This window comes from Camelina sativa, chromosome 17, assembly GCF_000633955.1.
Source record: "Camelina sativa cultivar DH55 chromosome 17, Cs, whole genome shotgun sequence".
NCBI classification, from domain to species: domain Eukaryota; kingdom Viridiplantae; phylum Streptophyta; class Magnoliopsida; order Brassicales; family Brassicaceae; genus Camelina; species Camelina sativa.
Genome location: NC_025701.1, coordinates 10,442,633 through 10,455,194, shown reverse-complemented (window position 1 = coordinate 10,455,194; position 12,562 = coordinate 10,442,633). Strand labels below are relative to the sequence as shown.

Below are 12,562 nucleotides of genomic sequence, written 5' to 3'. Positions count from 1 at the left end.
AAAAAAAAAAAAAAAAAACAAAAACAAAAATCCTTTAATTTGGGCCTTGGCCCAAGATACTAGCATTACAATTTGGAACCAGCTAGCGTCATCGACGCGTGCGTAGATAATATGTTGTCATTGGATCGAACACCACGTACGACGATCACATACGTTCACGTTCACGTGCTAAAGTGGAAATAGCTTAGCTGTGACCGGGAGATAAAGAGACTCGCTCACTCGAGAACCCTCCCACCACGTGCCCTTCCAGCTCCATTATATCTCGCCGTTTTGGGGCCACCATTGCACTTAATTTTTATTTTCTTATATTTTTAAATTATTTTTCTTATTTTGATTAATGCGTTTTATGATGTATATAAAAAAACCATAGGTGATAACCTCAAACTCTCATGATATTTGGATAAAAATTCGGAGCAAAATCTATACTTGTATAAATAATAAAAATAAAATAAAAAGTTAACACTATAAAGTCTTTAAAAATCGTTGATGCAGTCATGGAGTGTGAAGTACATCTTACGATCTTAACCATTGACATCATTAACTTTTACTAGTAATGCTTTTTATTTTTATTTTTTTATTTAATGTGGTTATTAGTATTATTCTATACACATTTGTTTGATCATTAATCAGATTTATGTAAAAAAAAAAAATTCGAATTGGTCAGACACCTCCAAGGCTTCCAAAAAATAAATACACCCTGACATAATAAATAAAAATCTTCATTACTACTTCCATAATTATAAAATAAAATAAAATAAAAATGGGACCATATGATAAAAAATAATAATAAGAAATGAAAGCGAAATTAAGGAATGATAATAGAGAGGCGTTGGCGGGATGTCTCTGTTCTTAATCAACGCTTTTTGTCTCTAAATACAAAACTTAAACCCTTGTCAACAACACATTACATAATACATTACACTCTACTAATTAAGTACTCTACTCTTTCCTTCTCCTCTCATCTCCTACCGTTGTGTGATATTTCACCAAATCACCAACACTTAACAACAACAACAAAATCAATCAGTAATCAAAAAAAAACCTAACCTAATCTCCCTCTCTCCCTCCAAATCCCTAATTCTTGCCTTGAATCTCCTCTAGATCCGTTAATGCAGATTTTTTTTTTAATTCCCTTTTTGATATTATTATTATTAGCTTACCCCCAATTTTGAAATTCACAGACTTTATATTTTATTATTATTATTATTATTATTATCATCAGTAAGAAGAACAAGTGAGAGAGAGATTTACTCATCGTGGGTTTGAAGAAGATTCTTACATTGGTCGGGCGTTATTAGTTTTTGCTTCCGACATAAGTGTACCCAATTCAGATCCGTTAACTAGGTCAGATGATCCCATCCATTTCATCTCCATTTATGCAATTAACCCAATCAAAATCAAAGCTCTTTGTTTTTGTTTTTTTTTTTTTTATTGCTATTTTTTTTTTTGTTTCAGCCATTATTAAGAAATCACGACTTGTTTTGTTGTTCTAGTGAGTAATTTTTGTTCCCAGTGTTTGGGTGTTTCTTCAGAGCTACTAAATCTGGAGAATGTGTTGTTGTTTATAGATAGTGGAACTTTTGCTTAATTTGGCTAAGCATGTGTGTGTCTCTCTTGAATCGGATCTCTTACTCTCGATTTGAGGTGTTTTTACAAATTGGGTTTATATAGTTTTAAGGTGAGATTGGATCTGCGGGTTACCATCTACAAGTGTGTGTACTTTTAGATTTTGTTTCTGTTTCGCCATTTTTTTTTTTCAGAAAAATCTCTTTGCTATTTTTGGGAACTGAGGTATCATTTAATAGTTTGTGGTGATTTAGTGGAATTAGCATCTGGAATCTTTGAACAGCTGAGAGTGACTTAACATCTCAGCTAGCACTGCTTGGTTTCATTGTTCTATGTAGTATTTGTTCTTGCTAGATTTAAGGGCTCTAACTGGAACATATATATATATATGAAGATGAGCACGGAAACGAAAATTGAGCTTGTTTGTTTCCATATGTGTGTTGCTTGCAGTTGCAGGTGAGACAGTCTGTTTTGATTAAATTTTTTCGAGTAATGTCGAGACTGGCAAAATGGAAGCTGGAGAAAGCCAAAGTCAAAGTGGTCTTTCGATTGCAGTTTCACGCTACCCATGTAAGTCAAATAACTTCCTATTGTTTTTGGCTTTTTGCCTGTGTTCTTCGGCTGTTGGTGTGTGAAACTATGTATCTTTGAGTAGTTATGTAAGATGTTGATGATGTGTGCTTGCTGAATGTGCGTGCACAGTGGTGATCTGATGGGTGTTTTGTTTTTCTTTTTTCTAAAAGGTTCCACAAGTGGGATGGGACAAACTATTCATATCTTTCATTCCCGCTGACTCCGTTAAAGCTACAGCAAAGACAACAAAAGCGCTTGTGAGAAATGGAACTTGCAAGTGGGGTGATCCCATCTATGAAACTACAAGGCTACTTCAGGATACAAGGACCAAGCACTATGATGAAAAGCTTTATAAGATTGTTGTTGCTATGGTATCATTCTACTTTTTCTTTCCTATCTTTTCTCTTTTATTTCCTTTTTCTTTCAGACTTCTAATTTCAGAGTTAATTATTCTTCTCTCTTATGAGATCAGGGTACTTCTAGATCTAGTATCCTTGGAGAGGCTATGATCAACCTTGCTGAATATGCTGATGCCTTAAAGCCTTTTGCTGTGGCATTGCCCTTGCAAGGTTGTGATTCAGGAGCTATCTTGCATGTATGGACCATTTGGCATCTATTCTCTGTTTCTCACGTTCCGATGAAGAAATAGACTTCTTTCTTAAGCTCATAGATTGGAATCTCAACGTTTTTGTTTTTTTTTTTCAGGTCACTATACAGCTTTTAACTTCAAAAACTGGTTTCAGAGAGTTCGAGCAGCAGAGAGAACTCAGTGAGAGGGGTCCATCAGCGACCCCTGACCATAGCAGTCCTGACGAATCTTCTCGTGGCAGGATTTCACCTTCTGATGAGACTCTTTTTCATGTTGATAAGGTTTGTTCTTCTTTTCTCATAAAATCTTCATGAATGTGTCCTTTCAAACTTTGCTCTTAACGGATCCATGATTTGAAAATATGCTTTCAAAAATGATATCCTGATTTGTATGTAGTTTCATGGTCACCTTCTTATAGAACACAACTTATATTGTCAAATATCTTTTTGCAGACAAATATAAGAGGGAGTTTCAAAGAAAAGTTCCGAGATAATTCTTTAGTTGAAGGAACTGTGGGGAGACATGACCTTGATTCAGGACTGGGATTTGATGTCTCTTCAAACACATCAGGGAGCCTAAGTGCAGAGAAACACGATATATCCAGCACGAATGAAATTGATAGCCTCAAAAGCTTAGTATCTGGAGATTTGAGTGGACTTGCTCAGAGCCATCTGAAAGAGAAAGACGGTCGCGAGTGGCAGCATCATAGCTGGGGGTCAGACTATCTTGGTAGGAATAGCGATTTGGGAAATGCAATAGAAGACAACAATAAGCTTAAAGGATTCTTGGACGACATGGAATCATCCATTAATGAGATTAAGATTGAAGTGAGTTCGCTACAGTCCCATGCAGATGATATAGGTTCCAAAGCTCAAGATTTTTCTCAAATACTTATATCAGAGATTGGTTCTGGGGATCATTTGGTCAGAGAAGTATCTGTGCTGAAATCAGAGTGCTCAAAGTTAAAAGAAGAGATGGAGCGCCTACGTAGCGTCAAATCACACATGCTATATAATAGCAAAGACCAAGATAATGTTCCACACAGTCTACAATTAAGATGGCTGCAGGGACTTTTAGTTGTAGAGGATAACATACGAGAAATACAAAACAAAGTTAGCTATGGCTACCATGACAGAGACTTAAGAGTGTTCCTCTCAGACTTTGAGTCTCTGCTTGGAGTTCTACAGGATTTTAAACGGCAGATTGGCCAGCCTATATCTCACTTCAGCTCAATACCATCTGAGAAAATCACCACGACTGATAAGAAAGAGAGAGGCGTGTCAAAAGCAGAGCATTTCGTATCAGGTTCCGAGTTGGACACTGATATTTATCAACCAGAACTCGATCCACTTCAATATCTTGGTATGCCTGATCTTACTTCTCGTGAACCCAATTCAGCAGAATCTGTTAGTGCCATGAGAGATAAGATACTCGAGCTTGTACGAGGGCTCGACGAGTCTAAAGCTGAACGTGATAGCCTTACCAAGAAAATGGATCAGATGGAATGCTATTATGAATCTCTGGTCCAGGAGCTTGAGGAAACTCAAAGGCAGTTGCTTGTAGAGTTACAGAGTCTAAGGACTGAACATTCCACGTGCGTCTATAGTATCTCTGGTGGGAAGGCTGAGATGGAAACGTTGCGCCAAGATATGAATGAGCAAACACTAAGATTTTGTGAGGAGAAGAAAGCTTTAGACTCTTTGAATGAAGAACTGGATAAACGAGCTATGGCTGCAGAGGCAGCACTTAAAAGGGCCCGCTTAAATTATTCTATTGCTGTCAACCATCTGCAGAAGGATCTTGAATTGCTTTCATCCCAGGTTGTATCTATGTTTGAGACCAATGAGAACCTCATTAAGCAAGCTTTTCCAGACCCTCCACAAAGCTTTCACGAATGCATCCAGTCACCAGATGATTCAAAGCCTGAGAAACAGGAATCTCGAGATGTAAAACTCACACAGTTTCAGAATGAGAAAAAGGGGATGAAGGAACACCCCATAAAAGGTGATATTCTTCTAGAAGATTTGAAGAGATCTCTTTATGTGCAAGAAAGTCTATATCAAAAAGTTGAAGAAGAACTCTATGAGATGCACTCAAGGAACTTATATCTGGAAGTATTCTCGAACATTCTACGGGAAACTTTTATTGAAGCAAGTGTTGACATTAGGATCATGAAAGCGAAAATTGATGAACTAGGATGGCAGCTGGAACTTTCAACAGAGGCCAAGGAAATGTTGAAGCAGAGGCTGGATATTACTTTGGACGAGGTTTGCTCCCTGGAGGAGGAGAAAACCACATGCATTGCCAAATGGAATTCTGTAGCTATGCAGAATCAAATTGTAGAAGCAAGTTTGCAGAATATTACTCAGGAGAACCTTACCCTTCTGCAAAAGATTGATGAACTTGAATCCCTAATGTTTCAGTCCAACAATTGGAAGACCAATTATGAGACATGCATTTGTGAGAAAAAAGAGCTTACAGTGCTTATGGAGAAAGAAGCGCTGGAAAAAAATCATTTTCAGACAAGGCTTGCTGCTGTGCAGGCTGAGTTTGATTCTGTGAGAGGTAAGCTTGATGATCTGGTCACAGCAAATGAAAGTCTACAGAACAACTTCAGTAGTCTGAAAGACAAGTTGATAAACACGTTAGGCTGCTACAATGAAAAACTTGTTTCGTTGCCACTGTGGGAAGAAGGAGTGGATCTTGATTTGGAGTCCCATAATTTAACAGAGGAGCTTGATAAATTCCTGTGTAAGATATGTGAAAAATGTTTCGTACTTATGTCGGAGAACAATGATCTGATGAAAGAAAAATCCAAGGCAGAGTCATATGTAAGGGCTGCTGAGTCGGATGTTATGGAGCTCAAGCAGAAGCATGAGAATGATGTACATTGTCTGGTCACCAAACTAGAAGCTTCCACTACCCTCCTCCAGAGACTTCAGTTGGAAACTGAGTCTATCATGGACAAAATGAAGGTTATTACTGAAGCTGAACAAAACTATGAGAGCCGTCACATGGACTTTCTTTCTCGTCTGGAATATTTTGAGAATGAAATACATCTACTTGTTGCAAAGAATGAGGGGCTTGGTCAAGAGATTAGTGAATTAAGCTCTGTAGCTGTTGAACATGGAAGAACCAAGCTGCTTGTGGAAGAACTGGCTGAGGAAAAAAAACGTGTTCTGGTCTCTCTTCAGGATAAATCTCAGGAAACGTTGGGTCTTGTGCGTGAGCTTGAAAATTTAAAGACAACATTTGACCATGAGTTGGAACTTGAAAGAAGTTTGAGGCAGGAACTAGAAATTAAAATGCAAGATCTTACATCTCAGTTGATTGTGAAAAGTTCCAAATTGATGAGTTTTGATGAGCAAAACTCTGAGTTGGTCCGTCTTAAGCAAATGGTGTCCGATCTGGAGCTGGAGAAGGAAACTCACGCTCTTTGTCTGACAAGATATGAAACATCTCTGAGAAGCTTGAATCATGATTCATCATATATTTCCGATTTGGAATCTCAGTTACTTGAAATGATGGAATTTTCAGTAGCTGCAGAAATCCAGGTTGTTTTCACAAGAACAGAATGGGAGACTTATGCTGACAAGCTCCACAAGGAACATTTTGAGGTACTGAATGCGTTCAATGACTCTCGTAATGTAGGAGCTCAGCATATGGATGCTAATATAAAGTTGTTGGCAGATCTCGACTCTGTAAAATCAGAATTGAAAATGGAGAGAAGTTTGAGAAACAACTTAGACAGCAGAGTTGAAGAACTCGCCTCTGAGTTAGATGAAAAGCATTTGTTGTTGGAGAACTTTGATTTGCAAAGATCTCAAGTGGAACTTTTGGAGAAGATGGTAGCTGAGCTGGAATCTGAAAAGTCTTTTCAACGTTTGGAGTATGTCAGAAATGCTCATCGAGAGTCTTCTTTTATAGAAGAACTATATCAACGTTTAGTGGCTGCAGATGTTCAGCTTACTTTTACAAAGATACAGTCTGAGATCTGTATTAATGACCTTGGAGAACAACTTAGCTGCTGCTCTAAGAGCCACCTTGAGTTTCAAAAGAAGCACACTGATGTGGAATCTGCCCTTAACCATTGTCTAGTCAACGAAACGCGGTATATGGAAGAAAACAATCAGTTATTGATTAGTCTTGAAGTCTTAAAGTCTGAACTAGAGTCTTCCACGGCTAAGAATAGAGCTCTTGCTGATAGAAATCATGAAATGACAGTTGAACTCAAAGAGCACGCAACTAGGGATGAGAATGCAGAAAGAAGTTCATCTGAGAGAAACTTATGTGCTGATGAGGTCGAGCAGTTGAAATCTTTGTTGGTTGTGCATGAAGAAGAAATAGAAAATTTGACGGTGTTAAAGGCTGAGGCGGAAATTACTGTTGAGATACTAAAAGACGAACTAATTGGGCTGTGTGGAAAAGGTGCCAGTGAGCTTGAAACACTGAAAAATAGGTGCAGTGATCTGACTCAGAAGCTCTCTGAGCAGATTTTAAAAACAGAGGAGTTCAAAAGCTTGTCCAATCATTTGAAAGAGCTTAAGGACAATGCTGAAGCTGAATGCAATCGTGCCCGTGAAAAGGCCGACTATAAAGCCCCGCTAACTCCACAGCAGGAGTCGTTGAGAATCATTTTCATCAAAGAACAGTATGAAACCAAGCTGCAGGAACTTCAATATCAACTGACCATGTCCAAAAAGCATGGTGAGGAGATTCTGATGAAATTACAAGATGCCATTGATGAGAATGAAGCAAGGAAAAAGGCAGAATCCAGCCATTTCAAGAGAACTAAAGAGCTCGGAGATAAAATATTGGAACTGGAGGCTGATCGACAATCTGTTATCCATGATAAACGTGAGAAAATGACGGATTATGACATGATGAAGGCTGAGCTGGATTGTTCATTATTAAGTCTTGAGTGCTGCAAAGAAGAAAAACAGAGGGTTGAAGCTCTTCTGCAGCAATGCAAAGAGGAAAACTTGAAAATGGCCAAAGAGTTAGAATCATTGAGAGAACTAGTACAATGTTACAGCTCTCATAAAAATATTGAGATGGGAGAACATGATAGATTGAGCATTGATGATCGTGTGTCAGAGTTGGCTGACAAAAATATATCTGCAGTGTCTCCAGGCGACTTGGTGAACCACAAGCAAAGGGATGGTGCTTGTTTTGTTCCCACAGTGGAGACCATCAGTCCCAGGTCAAACATTGAGGTAACTATCAGGTCAAACTAGCAGTTATTTGGAAGTTAGATTTCTTCAAGTTCATGGTATCATTAAAATTAGTTCTGCTCCAACCAGTCTTGTTAAAGTTCTGCTCCATCTTCTTTATGAAATGTTATGCGTAACTAGTTTACGTGATTAATTAAGCTGGTAATGACTAGCCTACTACGTATTTCGATGTTACATATTAGGCTTATTGTTTTCTGTGACTCAGTGGGAAAGAAGGTGCTGCTATGATTAGGTGTTTATAATGCTTATTATATTTACACCTTATTAATGTATGTTTATTGTTCATCAGGGTGCTATTCAATTGAGCAATGTAAGCGGAAACGGAGACCAATTACCTTCAGGAGAAGCAATGGCGCTTGAAAAAAGTGAAGAAAGCCTTGCTTTGATCAATAATAATTTCAGGGCAGAGACTTTAAGGTCTAGCATGGATCACTTGAACAATGAGGTAATAATATTTGGATTGTGGGTTAAAATTTCATATGAGTGGAGTTAAAATTATTGGATGTATTAATATCTGACTTTGGTTGGATTGGATTGCAATTTTATTTCACAATGTCTACTTGTTGGTTATCTGCAGAACAATTTTATATTGTGACACTGGATCTTTTATTTTGTCTTCTTTACAGCTAGAACGGATGAAGAATGAGAATCTACTTCAACCTCAAGATGACAACGATTCAGACGCCAGATTTCCGGGTTTGGAACAGGAGCTGATACAATTGCGTCAGGTGAGGATGTTTACCTTTTAGAGATTGTAATATATATTGAAGCATGTGCGTCCAGAAGTCTTACGATCATCTTTCCAACAGGCAAAAGAAGAACTTCAAAGCATCTTCCCTCTATCTCATGAGAACTTCAGTTGCGGAAACGCATTGGAAAGGGTTCTTGCACTGGAGATAGAACTTGCTGAAGCATTGCGTGGAAAGAAAAAATCAACCATCCATTTCCAGAGGTACATGTATCCAAGATTCTGTTATTTATTTTCGCCTTTGTAAAACCAAGATACTGCAGGAACGAGTAAAACTCTATACTAGACGTTGAACTTATTCCTTTTTGCCTGAATTTGCAGCTCTTTCTTGAAGCAACACACCGATGACGAAGCAATCTTCCAGAGTTTCAGAGACATAAACAATCTAATTGAAGAAATGCTGGAGACCAAAGGCCGGTATTCATCTATGGAGACAGAGCTTAGGGAAATGCATGACCGTTATTCTCAGCTAAGCCTCAAGTTTGCAGAGGTTGAAGGGGAGAGACAAAAGCTCATGATGACTCTGAAGAACGTTAGGGCATCAAAGAAGGCTATGCTCTTGAACCGCTCATCGTCAGCAACTCTTGGTGAACATTAATGCACAGATGTTACTTACTACTATGTATATAAGTTCCAAGAATGTTGAATAAGTCCAAGTTCTAACAGTGGTCTCGAGTTATAGATAGCTTAATATAATTGTTCTTTATTCAAGATATGGGGATCTCGAAGTCATGTATCTCTTCTCTGTATTGTATAGAAAACCCCATATTCTTTAATTAAAAGAATGAAAAGCGTAGTTGAGAACACAGATATAGTGGCATGTCTTCTTTCATTACCAGTAAATCTTCTGTTATTTCACTGTTGTGGAATATATTTGTATAATATATCAAACTAGACAGTGGTCTCAAGTTATAGATAGCTTAATATAAAGGCTGAGGCGGAACCTACAGTTGAGATACTAAAAGATATACTAACTGGGCTGTGTGGAAAAGGTGCGAGTGAGCTTGAAACACTGAAAAATAGGTGCAGTGACCTCACTCAGAAGCTCTCTGAGCAGATTTGGAAAAAAGCGGAGTTCAAAAGGTTGTCCAATCATTTGAAAGAGGGGAAGGAATGGTGAAGCTGAATGTAATTGTGCCCGTGAAAAGACCGATTATAAATCCCCACTAGCCCCACAGCAGGAGTCGTCGTTGAGAATCATTTTCATTAAAGAACAGTATGAAACCAAGCTGCAGGGACTTCAATATCAGCTGACCATGTCCAAGAAGCATAGTGAGGAGATTCTGATGAAATTACAAGATGTCATTGATGGGAACGAAGCAAGGAAAAAGGCAGAATCCAGCCATTTAAAGAAAACTAAAGAGCTTGGAGAAAAAATATAGTGATGTGTATTGTTTAGAAACCCCATATTCTACACAGATGTAGTGTTATCTTACTGTTGTTGAAGATATTTGCATATTATATCAAAACAGAGCATTGAGCAGTATCTAAAATATGAGAAACCTAACATTTACTTCTCTTCACGGAATGTTGTTGAGCTGAGATAGACGTTGTAGGGACTGTGGGAGTACATGGCTGAATTTCCCAACAGTTTTCCTCTTCCTCAGCATATGCGTCCTCCAATTGGCACAAGACCTAGATTGACAAGTGGATCGCAACATGATGATTATTTCTATATAGCAAAAGTTGCAACAAGCGGAAAACATGCATAATCATTGGTTACCTTGAGATGCTTCCAAGTAGAGCTAGTATCTTCCCGTATATAGGCTACTAAACCAAGCTTACTAGTCCTTTAAGGTTCACCTTGGTAGTACACGACAGTTCTTTTTCTGTTGGAGTAAGCCTGAAATAGCTTGAGGTTAAAAAAAAAGTATATTTAGGAGAAAAGCTAAATATATATATATATATATATATATATTTGTGTTTTAGGAGTTATCTAAAATAAGTTAAGTTTCCTATTTGGATTGGGAAATTTGTCTAAGATTTTATATATAAGGAGATGCAAGGATGTTGCATAACTTATGAGTTGAGAGAAAGAGAGATTGTTGAGAGCTTTAGTTTTTGAGTTAGTTTTTTTAAAGCAAGAGAGAGTCTTTTATAAACAATCCTTGTTCTAATTGTTTGAATCAATAATTGGTATCAGAACTATATTGATTCAAACTTTCTAGTGTTCATCAAATCATGAGTGAGATCGTTGAGGTAAAACCTAAAGAAGGGGGCCCTCGACAGTTCAATGTCCGATGCTAAATCCGACCAACTATACAGTATGGACCATGAAGATGAAATTAATGCTTAAGGTGAACAAAGTGTGGAAGCTATTGAACCAGGCGGAAGCGATGACAAAAAAGATGACATGGCTCGAGCACTTATATTCCAGTCCATCCCAGAAGCCTTAGTTTTACAAGTTGGAAATCTCCCTACCACACAAGACGTTTGAAATGCGATAAAATCTCGATATATTGGAACTGAAAGAGTAAAGGAAGCGAGATTGCATACATTAATGGCAGAGTTTGAGAGAATAAAGATGAAAGAGTCTGATACCATCGGCTGGAAGACTTTCAGAACTTTCAACAAAGTCTGCAGCTTTGGGAGAAATCATTGAAGAGTCAAAACTTGTCAAGAAATTTCTTATTGTTGCAATTCCTGGTTTGTTTGTTGAATGTTGTTTGATGGTTAGAGATATCTCAATTGCTTGTGTGTATAACCCAGTTGATGGGAGGATTGCCTCAATGAGTGTTTATAAAATACTCATGCATCTCATATGTGTTGTGGTGTAGGTAAAGGCAAGGTGTGATCGTGGAATCAAGGCGATGAAGAGGAGGATGTTCTAGTGGCTCGTTGATGTGTTCTCTGACTTCTGTTAGGTTGCTAAACTTGAGTCATAGAATGTTGTTAGGTTGCTGATTATTTGGTTTACGACTCTGTTGGATTGAATTATTTGGTCATTGGTTTATTATTTATTAGTTACTGGTTTAATGGTATTGTTTGGTTTTCTGTTGTTTGGTTTGATTGTGGTTAGGAGGCTAGTGAGTATAGGATCACTAGATTAATTATGTATTAAAATGAAAATAAAAAAACATGTCGGATCGTTTCATAGATGAAAGAAAACCATCCAGATATCAGATGGTGATTACTGGTAGAATAGTCGTAGAAATGCTTAAACCGCCATTTACAGCCATGCAAGTCATAGAGGCTGACAATCCTATCTTCCTTCTTGATGATATTGTCAATTGTGAAACACTTTCCACTGGTGATTGAACATGTACCATCAGTGATCTCAAAGCTCTCCAACTGCTTCAAATAGAGTGAGTTGATGTGACCCCTTATTGACTCTCTTGTTTATGAGGGTCCAGCAGCATTAATCTCATCATCTAGTACAAACTGCAAAACCATGTACGAGAAGACTTCGTCTGTTGCAGGATCTGCCAGATATTTCATTGAAACAACTTGGCATGTGATACTTGGAAGATCAGCACAAAGAGCATGTACACCTTCAGAACCCCCATACCTTTTAACATGATGTTTTTGAATTCTGATCTATGAGTTCTTTTCTTATGTTCTGTCGCAGCAATGTGATCAATTCCTCTGGAACAATCGTTGTGTTGGTTGATATTTCATTTAGCGGACCAATTCAACATATCTTTGAGTACTTCAACTTAGCCGATAATTATATGAGAGGTGGAATAAATTCAGTAAATACTAATTAATATACTTTTCAAAATCAATATGTAAAGTCCTATACCTCATCTGGGCTCTAGAATCATGTATTAAGTTTGTAATTGTATTTTTTTTAAAAAAATTGTATTAAAAAATTGTTGTATAATTTCTATTTTTAAAATCTTTTATTTTATG

General features: G+C 37.6%; 1 protein-coding gene across 1 annotated transcript; it reads left to right on the top strand.

Moving 5' to 3' along the window:
* On the top strand, positions 926-9,568 carry LOC104756549 (myosin-10). Its single transcript, XM_010479155.1, has 10 exons — positions 926-1,344; positions 2,017-2,136; positions 2,310-2,510; positions 2,612-2,734; positions 2,845-3,009; positions 3,181-7,944; positions 8,252-8,407; positions 8,589-8,690; positions 8,772-8,914; positions 9,032-9,568. Exons 2-10 carry the CDS (start codon positions 2,059-2,061, stop codon positions 9,306-9,308), a joined length of 6,009 nt encoding a protein of 2,002 aa, XP_010477457.1. The 5' UTR covers positions 926-1,344; positions 2,017-2,058; the 3' UTR covers positions 9,309-9,568.